This window comes from Paroedura picta, chromosome 4 (assembly GCF_049243985.1).
Source record: "Paroedura picta isolate Pp20150507F chromosome 4, Ppicta_v3.0, whole genome shotgun sequence".
In the NCBI taxonomy this organism is placed as follows: domain Eukaryota; kingdom Metazoa; phylum Chordata; class Lepidosauria; order Squamata; family Gekkonidae; genus Paroedura; species Paroedura picta.
This window is the reverse complement of record NC_135372.1, coordinates 123,243,801-123,260,072: the sequence shown is the minus strand read 5'-3', so window position 1 is coordinate 123,260,072 and position 16,272 is coordinate 123,243,801. Positions and strand designations below refer to the sequence as shown.

At 45.2% G+C, this 16,272-nt stretch overlaps 2 protein-coding genes across 4 annotated transcripts in view; both read left to right on the top strand.

Annotated features, from left to right (window-relative positions):
* The window catches only part of STK4 (serine/threonine kinase 4), an 80,155-nt gene extending 76,342 nt beyond the window's left edge, over positions 1-3,813 (top strand). For both annotated transcript variants that reach the window (XM_077335485.1, XM_077335484.1), the window contains exon 11: positions 551-3,813. In XM_077335485.1, the coding sequence (XP_077191600.1) occupies positions 551-709 (159 nt within the window). In that variant the 3' untranslated portion in view covers positions 710-3,813. The remainder of the gene's footprint in view (positions 1-550) is intronic.
* A 3,827-nt stretch (positions 3,814-7,640) lies between these two features.
* LOC143836314 (uncharacterized) lies at positions 7,641-15,974 on the top strand. Of its 2 annotated transcripts, XM_077335478.1 has the most exons (5): positions 7,641-8,463; positions 10,904-11,024; positions 12,036-12,084; positions 12,302-12,363; positions 14,599-15,974. In XM_077335478.1, the coding sequence occupies exons 1-4, from the start codon at positions 8,421-8,423 to the stop codon at positions 12,359-12,361; spliced, it is 273 nt and encodes a 90-aa protein (XP_077191593.1). In that variant the 5' UTR covers positions 7,641-8,420; the 3' UTR covers positions 12,362-12,363; positions 14,599-15,974. The 2 variants fall into 2 exon arrangements, with proteins under 2 accessions (XP_077191593.1, XP_077191592.1); XM_077335477.1 differs by lacking the exon at positions 12,302-12,363.
* The last annotated feature ends 298 nt before the right edge of the window (positions 15,975-16,272 follow it).

The window sequence follows — 16,272 nt, the reverse complement described above, 5'->3', positions numbered from 1 at the left end:
CCCCAAGTGAAACCCCCCCCCCACAAGGGCACGATTTTCGGCCGAAAATAAAGGGAACTTGCAAATGGGGCTGTGTTGTGCTTAGGGGAGCTTTAAAGCACTTCTGTGGTGGGACTGTAGCCAGAGAAGCCTTGCTGGTTCGTTGCTTTCTGCTCACTCCGAGGAAAACAAATGGCGATCGCTTCACCGGAAGTTCGGAGGAGAGAGCCAGGGGGGAGGGACTTTGTTGAAATCGCAACAATGGGAACGCACAGGTCTTTTTCGCTAGTGTTGCAGATTGCTCGCAAGAGTGTAGCGCTTTTCTGAGGGTGAATCCACTTTTCCCGATTTCCCTAGAAGCGCTACAACGAATCGCTTTTCACGGAATTGTTGCAGGAGTGTTGCAGATTGTGTGCGACATCTTGCGGAACTGCAAATTAGTAGCGTTTACAATTTGCAAGCCTTCTGCTACATTAAAGTCCTGCGGAATCACCCTGATTGTTCACCATTCTCAGTACATCATTCATTGCATCTGTTTCATTTCTGTGTGCCTTCTTGTTTTCTATTTTAGTTGAGGAACTGGACTGTTGAAGAACTTCAGAGAAGACTTGGTGCACTTGACCCAATGATGGAGCAGGAGATAGAAGAAGTTCGACAGAGATATCAGTCGAAACGGCAGCCAATTCTTGATGCCATTGAAGCCAAGAAAAGACGGCAGCAGAACTTCTGAGGAACGGTCACCGGTAGACTAGATTTCCATCTTCCCTAACAATAAACTGCTTTTACAACTCTATAGATGGACTTCTGTTTAAAATGTGTTAGCAAAGCAGTGTCTTTCCCTCTTTTTTACTGTAGCACCTTTTCAAACTCAGGAATGCCATAGTAAGGAATTCTCACAAACAGGTAATGCTGTGTCGCAACGTTTTATATGTTTTTTAAGAGGTAGCATGTGGCTTTTGAGGAACTTTGTTACTGCTGAGAGCTCATTTGTATCTTATGACTCTGAGGAACAATTGGAAATGGACTAATTAATGCAGCTTCAGTCACTTCCGTAGGCTCCGTTTCTGCAGTTTTGTGTTTATTTTATACAAATTGCATTGAAGCACTTCGTTTCTTTTTGGAGGTTACAAAGTGCATAACATGGCTTAACTTTTAAGGTTGATGCGTTCTGCATACTTGCATGTCCACTTCAACTTGCAGCAGAGGGGATGCATCATTTAACCTTTTCTCCTGTCCCTCAGGGCCATCAAAAGTGAACGCTGTATAATGAACTAGCCCTGTTCTCAACTGTGCTCTACTACTGTTTGAATGGTACTGTGAGAAGAATTTGAAAAGGAAAAGAAAACCTCCAAGTTTTATCCCTTCCGGAAGTCTATAAAAGCCCTATGCCTTATATTACCATACTTATTGCATCATATTTCAAGGTTGCCATCTGTTTTCCCCTTCTCTGTGCATACTTTGAGTGAATGCTGATACCTTAAGTGATTTCTTGATTTTGTTTAAAAAATGTGAAACCAATCAATTGCTGAACACAGAATGAGCCCCACTTCCTGCTTGCAGCAGAAGAATGTCAAAGTGCTTGTAACTCAGGAAACCGGGAACTCTCTTGAGATAACAAGAGGCTTAAAATATTTAAGAAATTGTTAACTTTCATGAGCATTGCTATTTTGAGCGTAATTTGTTTACGGCTTGCAATGTTAGGTCAAATTTAACTCAAGGTGCAGTTGTAGTTTCTTTTGAAGAAGATTATTGGCTAAAGTTAAAATAAATATCTGTTGACCCAAAGGAATACCTTCAAATTAATCTTTTGAGTTTAACAAAGCAATTACATTTTTTCTAGGCAGAGTCCGCTAAGAACCCTGCTTGGGAAATTAAATCATAAATGTGTAGGAACCAAGCCTCCCACATTCATATTCATTAGAGTGGAATTGGTACTGACATTTCTGGTTGAATTGTGTGCTTGTGGCTAATTATGGCCTGTCTGGATTTCTCACTTTTAACATTCCTACTTATGGAGGTTTCCGTGTGTGCATGCATACAGCATCTTGCACAGGTACACTGTGATTTTTTTCCTCTCCTCCAGTAGCATCTCATTGTGTTTCATGGAATTTGGACAGTCCCCTGAATTTCCATCCATATCCCTTCAGGTATACAAATACTATTCCTGCTGCTAAAAACCTAGAAGCATTTATTTTTGCGGGTATATGCTATTTGACACTTGCTACAGAAGATTTCTCCCACTAGATTACTTCTGCATTTGAAAAATGCCAGATTGGTGAGGTCTGTCCAGGTACTTCTTGCTGTAGGACTCTTAATGAAGCCTTAACGTTTTGCTTTTTTCAGTTTTGGTTTTAATTCCCAGTCTGTTACAAAATAATAATTTAAATTGCTGGCTTTTTCCTTTCTAAAGCCATGCCCATTAATACGTTTGGCTTACACTGGAGTCCTAGAGAAAGCCAAACAGCCGATTTACAGACATTGGCAGACAAGGAATGCAGTTATATGTGATGCAAGAAGAACCACTTAATAGTAAACCAAAGTAACTGTGTGTCCTTTGTAAAGCCATGCTGGTCAGCTTCTTGGGGAAGCATGCATTCTGATAACTTCTAATATATTGCAGAACTCTGCAACAAACAAACAAACAGTAAATTAAATAAACAAGGTTGCTGGCAAGGCAAGCTGCCTTTTTGAAACGTTGATTTCTGTTGATGACTGAGCTCTCCAGACAATCATCTGGCATGAAGATTGTCAACGGCCAGTATTCTAATGTAACTTTCTGAAACAGGGTCCAGATGCCGTCTGCAGTACAGCTTATTGTTCATGTTTGTTGTTGAGATAGGCTCATTTTTACAGCCTGTTCTCCTTGCTGGAAAAGCAATTTTCACATTCACCAATAAGATGGAAGGGCCTTTAATAGTTCGCCGTGAAGCAAATTGCTTCTAAAATGGAAGTATTTTGCCTCTTGTTAGGATGCTTATGCATAATGTGACTCATACGTGTACCAAGCTGAGTGGATTGCTTTCACATGGAGGAGATGATAGCATATTTAGTTGGTATTGTTGCCTTTGTCATTCCATAGGTGTTGCTCAGTATTGTTTTCCCCTTGATAGCAGAGAAAGCCTTACCTTGCTATCATACAGGGCATTATTAGTGTGGGGGGGGGGGTACCTGTGCTGAAGAAACCAAGAAGTGAGAAGAGCACAATGGTCTCAGTAACTAAGTCCCCCCCCCAAAAAAAAATATTGCATGGAAATCAGAATAAAATGCTAGACTTTTCCATGCATTAAACAAGCCAATTCTGTCATATTCAGCAACTTAACAATAAAGGGACCTCATTTTGCAGTTTTCTGAAGGAATGTAGCACTTCATCTGCAACTCAGATTGTAATCTCAGAGACTAATCTCTTGAAGGAATGTTGTCCAATTTGAACTGCTTCTGGCAAGAGTATTTAACTGGGAAATCTCATTCATGTGGTTAATGAGCCCATATGCACTGCTCAGCATTCCAAACCAGCTGCCAAGATTTCCTTTTTGCAGCCTGAAATGAAATGTCTGGTGTCAGTTATGTTGAGAGACTTAATGTGACATTTGTCGCTTTAATATTTTGTAACAAAAGAACTTATGCTGGTATGATGTGCTAACTTGAAATCCTGTTTTGTAGAGACCTGTCTGTTTTGTATATAATAGGATGGGATTCTTGGTTTGTATATGTATGAAGAAAATAACTTTATTGCATTTCCTTTTTGAGTTTGATACAAGATAATTTTGTTTTGGACTTTAAATATCTTTACCTTATTTGTTTAATAGGTCAAAATAAACTGTTCTGATAAAACTGTCTTATTGTATAAAACCTTTTTTCAGAGTACAAAATGGCATTGCTGTGGACATAGAATCATAGAGTTGGAAGGGACCTCCTGGGTTATCTATCCAACCCCCTGCACTGTGCAGGACACCCACAACCCTATTGCTGACACGGTAACCTGCTATCCCCTTGAATCTTCACAGAATCAGCCCCTCCATCAGATGGCTATCCAGCCTCTGTTTAAAAATTTTCAAAGATGGAGAACCTACCACCTCCCAAGAAAGCCTGTTCCACTGAGAAACCGCTCAGACTGTTAGGAACTTATTCCAGACTAGTAATCAAGCCCGCTGTAGTAAAAATACAGCGGGCGCTAGGCAAGGGAGCCCCCGGCAGTCGTGAGCAGCGCGGCTGGCGGGGGCTCCCTTGGCCGGCGGCCTGACGCGGCGCAATGTTCAGTATGCCTGAAATTGTATCAGTATGCTGCCACATACTTTCTACACACACATACACACACTCCCGTTGATAATTTGATAAAACTAACTAACTCTAAGTAGAATCTGCATATCCCTACCTTTTTGCAGATGCTCCATTAGTAGCCAGTCACTGGATTAATGTCCAGATTCTATCACCTTCAAAGCCCTTAAAAGCATTGGACCCACATACCTGCAGGACTTCTCCTCCTGATGTGATCCACTGTCACTGCATGAATAAAGCAACTGCCGGCACCCACACACTTGTCTGTGGTGGATTCTACATTATGGTACGTTCTCCACAAGGCTATTAGGAAGACCTCCGTGCTTTAGTCATTCACAAATTGTGCACAACAGAATTGTTCAGGGGGGCATTTGTGCAGAGGGAACAAAGTGGTGATATCATGTATCAGCTCAGGAGGTGGCCTGACCTTGGATAGCCCAGCAAGCTCAATCCCATCAGATTTCGGAAGCTAAACCGGGTTGGCCTTGGCTAGCACTTGGAAGGGCGATCTCCAAGGAAAAACAGGGTCATGATGCAGGTGCAGGCCATGGCATACTGCCTCCAAACATCTCTTGCCTGGCAGCCAGACAAGTTTAGGATCTCCTGGCTATATTATATGCCTGCCATATGATAAATCACAGATCGCTCAGGAGGTGACTTCTGTTAACACTCTGATAACAGGCACATCTGCATGCATTGTTCTTTTTCTTACCAGGGATCATTCCTTTGGATTCAAATGTTATATTTTGTAATCCACTTACTGATTGACTGAAAGGTTCTTGTTTTCTCATGCGCCCTGAGTCTCAGTGGAAACATACTATAAATAAATAAGTAAGTAAACAAACAAATAAATAAATAAATCTACATGGCTTTTCTTATGTTCTTACATTCTCAAGCCCAACAGAGTAAAACTCCTTGTGCCAGAAGAAGACTTAGTGGCATAGAGTCATAACATCCAATTCCATAATAACCCCTTTCCCAGAATATAGGTGAATCTAACATTGCAACACATAATTAAATTGTTTGCTTTTGTAGCAGAACAAAGGAGCATTAAATTGTTTAAAGATCTGGATTTCAGTGCATTATTTTCTCACAACAGAAAATCCATGCATAAATTAATGTTCCCCAACAATGGCTCATATTTTAATTTAATTAGACTTCCTTTTGTGAGTGTTAGATGAGTTAGAAGTATCCTTAACTAAACCAGTTGGGCGGTTGTAGCCATTGATGTATAAAAAGAAAAGGGACAAGAAGGAAGACAGAAGTTGAACCACACTGAGCCTAGAATCATAGAATCTTTCTCTCTTAATAAAACAGTAAGAGGGGTTGGGATGGGCCGAGTCCGTGATCAAAACACACGGATTCGGCCCTTGCCCCTGGACTGACAAGCGGAGAGGCCAATCAAGGCTTGTCAATCCGCCCCTCAGGGCTGAATCGGGCGGCATGCAAAACACGCCTTCCAATTCTGACCTCGGACTCGTCAGTGCCACCAGTCGCCCAGGGGTCTGCCCTACTTTGGCCCCATGGCGCGCCCACCGCCCCCCCCATGCTGCTGTTCCCTGGGACCGCGACCACGCCCTCTGCGTGGACGCAACATTCTTCACCGCTGCCCCGTTCGCCTGCCTCCTGCGCCACCCCCAGCATGGCTCCGCTTCCTGGTCCTGCATCCCCGCCCTCCTTGCCGAGCCGCCAGTCGCTCATGCCTCACCCCGACTTTGCTGCCACCGGTTGCCACACGCAGGACTCCACAGGTAGCCGGGGGAGCCGCGTGTCGGTCCCTGACCTCCACATTGCCTTTCCTCTCCCCTCTGACTCCTGCCCCACTCTGGCACACGCACCAACTCAGGGGGGGCGGGGGAGGGGGCCGGGCCTGCCCCGCTCCCTTACAGCCCCCTTCTAGCGCCCATTGCATTTCTGCATGCAGTGAGCTCTATTTCTAGTCATAGAATAATAGAGTTGAAAAGGACCTCATGGTTGTAGCCAGAGATGTGTAAAAAGAAAAGGGACAAAAAGGAAGACAGAAGCTGAACCACAGAATCATAGAATTATAGAGTTGAAAGGTTATCTAGTCCAACCCCCTGCACTATGCAGGACACTCGCATTCCTATTGCTCATCTACTATAACTTGCCACCCCCTTGAGCTTTTCTCAGGGATAGCCCCATTTCTCCACAATAACCCAACTAGTGCCAGCACAATATATTTATAACTAGTAGTAAAACCCATTGAATTCTTAAAAGCAACAGGCACTAGCGTGTGACCTGGTGTCGTTCTTGCCAAGGGTACCTCAGACAGTCATGTCATGTCAGCTCTGCGAGGCAAAAATGGTGCTTTGGAAGACAGACCATGAAGCATTGCAGTGTTCTGAGACCCTGCCTCCAAACCGCAAAGAATATCCCCAACCTTCAGGTGGAGCCAGGAGATCTCCCAGAATTAGCTCTCCAGGGATTAATGGCTGCTGTGGAGGGAGGACACTGAAGCATCACATCCCACTGGGGTTTAGGCATGGCAGGCTCCAGGGAGGACCTGGGGATCCCCTAGAATTACATCTCATCTCTAGGCAACGGAGATGAGTCCTCCGGAGAAAATGGTTTCTTTGGAGGGTGGACTCTGGGATATTGCCACCAGCTTGCTTCCCAGAGCACCCTGAGTTGAAGTGGTCACCCCTACCCATCCCCTTCACCCTTCAGTGGGTAACCAGGGTCCCCAGCCATGGCCTAGTGAAGAACTGCTGGTAGGTCCTGGAGCAAAGTGGTGGTGGCAGCTCCAGGGAGGCAACTGGGCCAGCATAGTGTAGTGGTTAGGAGTGCGGACCTCTAATTTGGCGAGCTGCGTTTGATTCCGCACTCCCCCACATGCAACGCCAGAAGCCAGAATACAAGGCCGGCCTCAGAGGTCAGGACAAAGCTTTCCATGGGCAACCCTGCAAAGGTAGATCGCCCAGAGAAAGTGGTGTAGCCACATGGCCCTCTCATCATGGGAGTTTTCCTACCAACAGGGAAAAGGCAGTCTTGGTTGGTCAGTGGTCACCAGGCAGATCATTCAGACTGTCTTTTTCCTATTGGTGGGGCACACCGCCACTGAGGGCCAGTCACCTCCGGTTTTTAGCAGTGACTCATCAGTCCCACAAACCAGGTGTTATTAGGGGGGAGATATTACAGGGGGAGATGTGCGACCACTGGAAGAAATATTTAATGTGTCCTAAGAAACATTGTCCAACTAAGTACCAAATATAAGCACAATATGCATTCTCTTTGTCTTCAAAAATATTGTTGTGAGTTTATTGGCTTAGCTATAGTTCTGTAGGATAAAATAACTTGTAACTCTCACTTTGCTATAATCAGTATGTCACAGTGATTGGGGGGGAGTGTCTAGAGCACAAATACAAGGTGGCTTTTGAGCTCATCCTTTCCAGCTGCTGGCTTTTGTGTTACCTCCTCCAACTTGGGGACCATCTCCAGCATGGTGAGAGCTGAACGCTCCTAATGAACCGAGTGGCTAAATAGCTGGTATGGTTGGTTTTAAGTCTGTATTGTTTTGAAGTTTTAATATTTATATTTAAATTTTGCATATATATGTCTTCTAAGCTAGATGTTGCAAGCTTCCCTGAGCCAGCACACTGGGAGGAACAGGGTATAAATTGAATGATAAATAAAATAAAATATAATGCATGAAAGCTGAAGCTGCTGCGGGTAGAACATAATGGGAAACTTTGCCCTGCACCATGGGCATGTAGAAAAACTTTATTTCACACTCAGCTAATTATATTCCCTTTTTGGGAGGCCTTAAAATATGCCATTGACAGTCTTCTTCTTTCAAATGAGCTTTTCTGCTTCTGCTGCTGAATTTTCATCCGATCCTTGTGTGTTTTGTCAATGGCCCATTGCTCGGAGTATTGTTTAGCAGATGGATCCTTCATGGCAAGGACTAGTAAGGTTTGTAAACTAATCAAGTTCGTGCTCAAAGCTTGTTTTTTTCCTACAGAGTTCCCTCCTTTCATTTTTCTCCAGCTGTGAAGTTTGATCCCATCCCACATTTTGAGCTGGAGGAAGTGAACTGAACTGTAGGGACTTCCTAGGCAGCTGCCTGCATAATTAGTGCACGTTCTTCGCTTCATAAGAGACAGCAGAAGGCTGCAGTCACCTCCAGTCACTCAGCTCTGATCTGAATGCGCAGGGGAGCTTCATCCCACATAAAAAAAGTGCCCGCAGGTAAGCCAACTTTCAGCTGTTCTTCTCTTCCCCTCTAACATTGGAATTTGAAAATATATCTTTCAGGATTCAGTTCTCTTCCAGAGAGCAAGTAACAAAGATGTGGGAAATAATGTTGGGTTTTGAGTTGGGTGGGTCATGCTTCATTTTAAAACCTGGGCAGATTATTTAGTACCAGAACTAAAGCTGGTCCTATTGCCAGGTCAGTGTCTCAGTCCTTTCTGGTTCCGATAGGATACATGCAAAGCATGGGACTGTGACAGTGGTGGAGCATCTGCTTTGCTTTCACAAGGATACAGGTACAACCCCAACCTCCTCCAGATAAAAGGCTCAAGCTGCAACTAGGGTGCTCTGCCTGAGACCCTTGAGCAGGCTTTCTCTACTAGGGTTTCATGGAGCCCTGAGGTTTCTTCACGACCCAGGTGGGGTTTCCCAAAAGGGGTGGGAGGTAGGGATGTGCACCTCTGCTGAGCTGAGGCACACATCCCTAGTGGGAGTTAATTAATTTTAATATTTAAAAAAATGTAAGCGTTTATCAGGTGATATGACCATATATGGTCATGTCGACCCACCCAGTCCCTCCCACAATGGCCAGTGATGGCTCTGGAGGGGATGGGAAAGGGTGGAGCCCCAGGTGGGCGAGTACACAGCTATGCCTCCCAACCATCTTCTGCCACTTCTGGGTGTTTTCGAAGCCTGAAGAATGTTTCAGGAGGTCCTCAATGGTAAAAAAAAGTTGAGAAAAGCTGTCCTAGAGATCTGCCAGTCAAAGCAGAGCGTACTGTTCTTGAAAGACCAGTGGTGTGACTTAGTGTAAGGAAACTTGGTGCCTTTGCCCCTCTCTGCTTTGGGGCTTGCAGTCTCACTGCAGAGCTTCCCCCCTGCCCGTTTAGTACTCAGATGAGGTCATCAGGATCCATGGTTACATAGAACTGGTAGGCTCTCCAAAAGCCAGTGATATGAAGCAGTGAGTGATGGAAAGGTGAAATGCGGAACATTTGGTGATGACGCTGTTTCCTGATGTTCTTGTCAAGCACACATCTACTGATACTGAGTCGCTTGCCTCACTGACCCAGACCCTCCTCCTCCCACTGCCTTAGACCAAGGGTAGTCAAACTGCAGCCCTCCAGATGTCCATGAACTACAATTTCCATAAGCCCCTGCCAGCAAACACAGTTTGACTATTCCTGCCTTAGACAATGAAACGAGGTTCAGAATGAACCATCAGCTCTGAATGCTTCCACTTACTTCCGAAGGCCAGGAATAATTTTATTGCAATCTGGAGCATTTCTGATGTTTACGATCTTGAGCAACAATTCCCTACCACATCCCTTAGTTATACACATGTAATGCTTTGCAAATGCAGATGGTTGTGAAACAATTAGAGGAGTATATCGTAAACATAAACAAATCTAATTGCAAACCAGAATCCACTTAAACCCGAGGATCTCGCAGGTGTTAAGTATACTGGGTTGGATCTGGGAAAGGATGCGTCCAGAGAGCAGTGAAATTAGGAAACCTCGAAACAATTAAGCTCAAAATATATTGTGAAGCAGCAGAAAGCCCAAAAGAAACGAGTAAACAATCACCCCTGATGCCCAGAAGGTGCAAAGGTTGATGTCTGGTAACATGTAGGTCTGGGGTGAGCCCCTTCAGTGACTGGTGGGGCCTGGCTGGGGAAGAGGAGCTTCTCTCTGGGGTCAAACAGAAAGGTGAATTTAGAGGAGATATTGCAGAGGTAGTATGTTTGTGTTCCGGGACGGATCTTTCACAGAATGGAAGCCTTGGCCTGCAGTGCACAGAAAAGAATGCGTGCCAATTTTCTCCCACCACTTTTGGCCTTGAGTGGATTAGGATAATTGTGTCTAATGCAACCTAGACCACTGATGCTGCCATCCACTGTGAGGCAGAAGAGACCACTCCAGGGATTGTTCGGCCTGTGAATTATGTTTGCTGTCTTCCCTGACTGTGATCAGACCCACAGGCTGGATTTCAAATAGTTGTTTTCTCTCTTTGGCCCATTATGCACGGCCGCCAAAACGGCGATTTCGGGTCACATGGAAAACATGGAGGGGGAAGAAGCGAAGCAAACCGCTTATGCACAGGACGGGACGCAACGGCAGCAAAACCCAGAGTAACCGATTATCCACGCGGCAATCCCGGTGCCGCTTCTGGTTGCGCCCCGGGCACCCGGAAGCTGCGCTTTCTTACGCGTTTCGCTAATGCGGCTTTTTCAGCGGCCTGCACCGAATCTGGCCGGTTGCAGCCGGCACCGTGCGTTATTGGTGATTTTAGTCACCGCCATTCCTCCCCGAATATGCATTATTCCCCCCGTGCATAATGGATCTTTGTGTTGCTCATTCATGCTCATATATAAAAATGTCCTTATCCTGAGCTCAGGCTTACTGCTTACTGCTCAGGCTTCTCGTTCACTCTGTAGGAACTAAGCATCAACATAGTACTCCTGTGTTATTGAGAGTTCAGAAAGCGGAACGTGCTGCCCGGCAGATGGGGGAGGTGCAAGACACCCGCAAAGAGGAGCGGAAGGCATATTCCTGCAGGTGACATTCATGATTCTCCCCTTCCCCTGGTTTAATTCTCACACTACTCCTGCAAAGCAGATGCAACTTGTCACAGTAAGTTTCCTAGTTGAGGGGGGATTTGAGTCTTGCCTCTCCTCAGTGCTAGTCTAACCTTCTGACTATGCTACACAGAATAATCCTTATGGCTTGCCCTGACTTGGATAGACTATGCAAGCCCAATCTCATCAGATCTAGGAGCTAAGCAAGGCCAACCCTGGCTAGTATTTGGGAGGAAGACCTCCAAGGATTTGGGTGGCAGTTCCTCCGAGGAACACAAGGGGTCATGATGTGAAGGCAGGCAATGGCAAACCACCTCCAAACATCCCTTGCCTGGCTGTCAGACAATCATCGGATCTCCTGGCTATATAACACACACCGTGCAATAAATAAATGCTCCTTATGGCTGCCTGCTACAGTGCATTGCACTGAATTATACTCTGTGCTCTGTTCCATCAGCATCACTTGGGTCAACAGGAGGGGCTTCCGTTCCGTTAAGGCAGTGGTCCCCAACCTTTTTATCACCAGGGACCACTCAACGCCGGGGACCACTCAATGCCTTTTACTGAGGCCCGGTGGGGGGGGGTAGTTTACTCCTCTACTCTCAACCACTGCCCTAACGCTCTGATCGCTATGGTAATGTTTAAACATCCCTTCAAAATAAGATACAGACACGCCACAACAATGAAGTGTGTTGTAAAGGGCTGGGGGGGGGGGGAAGAAGGCGTCCTTTGGGGCCCACCTCCAGTTAGTCGAAGGACCACATGTGGTCCGCGGCCTACAGGTTGGGGATCGCTACCTTAAGGTATGGAGTTCCACAATGTCCCTCTCCACCTGTATCCCTTGTCCCATATCCATTCAACACCTGAGCCTCCCTTTTCAGGGGGCTATACTAAGAAGTGGGGGAGTGAACAGATCCATTCAATGGGCTGAATTCTGCAACCTGCCAGTGGAAGATGCTATTGCGTGTGAATCTCCCCTCTAACTCTACAGGTGCTGCACAGGATCCAATTCCAGGAAGAAGGAACAGATGGGCACTGATGTAAGTTGGCAGATCTGATGCTGAGTCGTGAATATGCTGTCCTTTAGGGCTGCCTTTTTGCCTCCACCTGTATATTTGTAAAGAAAGCAAGAAGTACAGAAAATCCATAAGTCTCCTGTGCTCCTTTCTTCAAAGACTGCCTCTGCGTTGGGCATGAAAAAATAAAAACATAAGCATAATGTTGATTGATGTGAGACACTTGCATTTTATTTTGCAGAGGAGAAAAGTACTATGGAGCTACTTTGAAAATGGATCCTGGAAAGCGCAGTTAGTATAGAAGTAGGTCCCAAATGATTTTTGAGTACCGCTGGTTTAGAACTTGGAGTCAAAACTATCATTTTGGATTGGTTTCAAGAATAAAGAAACCATTTGTTCTTATTTGTGACAGCCTCAGTACAATAAACCCAATATAATGAAAATGTGTTAGGGTTAGTCAAGTTGCGGCCTTCCAGATGTCCATGGACTACAATTCCCATGGACTACAGTTCCCAGCATTCGCTGGCTGGGGCTCATGGGAATTGTAGTCCATGGACATCTGGAAGGCCGCAACTTGACTACCCCTGCTAGTTCTTGCATGTTGAACCTACTGAAGTTTTTCAGTGGTTTTCAAAGTTAGCAGAGTGTGTTCTAGTAATCCAATCTGAAGGTTATCAGGGCCTGTATAATAGTTTCCAGGTCAGCTCTATCCAGGAATAGCTTCAGTGGCTTAAAAAGTATTCCTGGCTACCTCACGATTTGTTTATGTGACGAGAGGGATGGATCCAGGAGCCCTTCCAAGAAGAATGCAACAGCAGGCATGGAGATGGAAAATGTTATCAAGTCAATGCCAATTTATGGCAATCCTGTAAGAAGAAGAAGAAGAAGAAGAAGAGTTGGTTCTTATATGCCGCTTTTCCCTAGCCGAAGGAGGCTCAAAGCGGCTTACAGTCGCCTTCCCATTCCCCTCCCCACAACAGACACCCTGTGGGGTGGGTGAGGCTGAGAGAGCCCTGATATCACTGCTCGGTCAGAACAGTTTTGTCAGTGCCGTGGCGAGCCCAAGGTCACCCAGCTGGTTGCATGTGAGGGAGTGCAGAATCGAACTCGGCATGCCAGATTAGAAGTCCGCACTCCTAACCACTACACCAAACTGGCTCTCTAACCACTACACCAAACTGGCAGGGGTAGTCAACCTGTGGTCCTCCAGATGTCCATGGACTACAATTCCCATGAGCCCCTGCCAGCATTTGCCCAATACAATGGGAATTGTAGTCCATGAACACCTGGAGGACCACAGGTTGACTACCCTTGCTGTAAGGTTTTTGAGGCAAGAAATGCACAGAGGTGATTTGCCATTGTCTCCTTCTTCACAGCAACCCTGGACTTTATTGGTGGTCTCCCATCCAAGTACTAACCACGGCAAACCTTGCTTAAGTGAGATTGGGCTAGCCTGGGCCATCCGGATCAGAGCAACCCCAGATATATCTGATACAAAATCTGCTTTGTCGCTGTTTCACAGTCTTCCTTCCCGAAGAAGTTAGGTTTCAGTTTGTTCATGCACGTTTGTCCCTTCAGAGGCTCCAGACACCAGTTCAGCCTTTCCTGCTTGAATGCTTCTGGCTGCTGTCTTACTAGAGGGCATTATCTCTGCCACAAAGTGCTTGGCACTCTTTGAAATATAATTTGTCCTGTTTTTGCTATGGGCCAGAGACTACTGGCAAGGTTGAGCTATACTAGCATCTGGCATGCTGAGTCCCACTGCAGACTCTCTAATTTGGGTCTCTGGTTTAGGAGCAGTAATGACTTTGTTGTCTGATTACTATAGAGGGGTGTGAGATTAGGGTTTTGCCTAAGGGCAAATTCTGGACAAGGCAAATTCCGTGCTAGAGATGAATAAGAGGGGTGTTGACAACCAAGCAGGCAGTATTGGAATGCTCTTGTACCGACCCTAGTTTGGTTGCATGTTGTATAGTGGAGCATGTGGTCACTGTGTCTTGAAAGAGATAGTGTAACACTGGAAGAGATGCAGTGAAGAGCAACCATAAATGGGGTTGCATTTCCCCCTCAAGGAATGGATTTGGGACTTTTTTAGTTGGAGAGGTTTATGAAATTTTTCATGGGGGTAGAGAAAGCAAAGAGAAGATGCCATGGTATGGCCAGATGCCAGAAGCTAAGCTATCTCTAGATTATTCTCCGTTTTCAGTGCTTTCATCAGTGGCAAAATGAGTCCACAAAGTTGTTATTAATAAATTCAATATATTCACTGAAAGTGCTTGACTTGACTCTCCACACCTAATTATATTTTCAAGTGATTATCAAAAACAACAGCACTTTCAGTGAATATATTTAATTTATTAATAACAACTTTGTGGAAGACTCATTTTGCCACTGATAAAAGTACTGAAAATGGAGACCGTTTTGGCGGAGTCCAGGTGGAAATAAAGAGATAAAAAGGACTCTTAAACTTCGATTAAGCCATTGAACAGATTCTTTTTTCCTTTGTTGTTTTTGGGATCGTCTACTTTCTTCTTGCAGAAGCTAAGCTGTGTCAGTACATGGAGGGAAGATCACTATGGACAACTTTACAGAGGAAGAGAATGGGCAACCACTTCTGGTTCTCAATTGCCTTGAAAGCCTCTTGCTGGGGTTACCACAAATGGGCTGCAACTTGACATCATGTTACACAAACACATATGTGAGGTTTTAGCAAGCCCAGCTGGGCATGCATGGCCTGCTGTGTGGTGATTGTTAACTGCTGTTGTTGAAAGAAAGCAAACATTTTCTCCTTCTCTGGAATCTGGGGGGCTTTCCGCACCGGGATCCTTGTAGCAAATTGTTTGCTGAACGAAAAATCGCCATTTAAAATAGTGCAATTTGTCATTATGCATACCTGACTTTGTAGTGGAATCCAGTTGCGTTTCTATCGATCCCACAAGCTTCCGGTCTCAGCAAAAATCGCTAGAAAGGAAGCGCTATTGCCGAGCTCGTCCCACCCCTGGCCGTCAAGCAGCCAATGGGCAGCCGTTAGCATGCTCCCAAACAGCCCCTTTCCCTTTAAGAAAGGGTTTTTTTTTTAAAAAACACACCCATTGCAACGAATATGTGTTGATTCGTTGCAACGGAGAGACCCATCAGCTGGCAGGTGTGTTTGAGCTGTCGTTTCATCGTTGCCACGCTCCCCCCAAGTGAAAAAAAAAATCCCCCCCCCTCACGGGCCCGATTTTCGGCCGAAAACAGTGTAAAAAATAAAGGGAAAATACATCAGCAAACGGGCTTCTCTGTTGTTTGTGCTTAGTGACTAAACAGCTCTGGGGAGGGACTGAAGCCGGGGAAGCCTCTAAACAGGCTTGCTGGTGGGTTGAACTCCGCTCGCTCGGAGAAAAAAAAATGGCGATCGCTTCGCCGGAAGATCAGAGGAGAGAGCCAGGGGGAGGGACTTTGTAGAAACCACAACAATGGTAACGCACAGAACTTTCCTGCTAGTGTTGCAGATTGGTTGCAGGAGTGTAGCGCTTTCCGGAGGGTGAATCCACTTTTGGGGATTTCCCTGAAAACGCTACAAGGAAGCGCTTTTTGCGGATCGGTTTCAGGTGTGTGGCAGATTGTCAACGACGTTGTGCATAATGGCAAATCAGTAGCGTTTTCAATTGGCAACCATTGTGCGATTTTGAAGGCGTGCGAAAAGCCCCTGGAAGTTCATGGACAGCATCTTCAAGAGATTCAAAATTAAGTCCTTCTCTCAATAAGTAATTCACTTAGGGGATTCACTACAGGGGGTGAACCCCAGAACTACAAGTAATTCACTTAGGGGATTCATTTAGTGGCTTTAAAGAGAGTTACACAAAGTCATGGAGCATAGTTTCATCAATGGCTATGGATCCCTTTGCATACCAGTATTGGAAGGCAACAGTAAGGGAAGGCTTGGAACAGTAATCTCTTTCTTTCTTTCTTTCTTTCTTTCTTTCTTTCTTTCTTTCTTTCTTTCTTTCTTTCTTTCTTTCTTTCTTTCTTTCTTTCTTTCTTTCTTTCTTTCTTTCTTTCTTTCTTTCTTTCTTTCTTTCTTTCTTTCTTTCAGCCCTCCAGAAGCTGCTGTAATTCTACCAGAACTGCCCGAGGAACTTTTTACCCTTGGGGAACTAGGAGCATGTAGTGGAGTTATTCAAATCTTCCTGCCTTCTGTTACTATTCTGCTGTGACTTATCTAGGTCA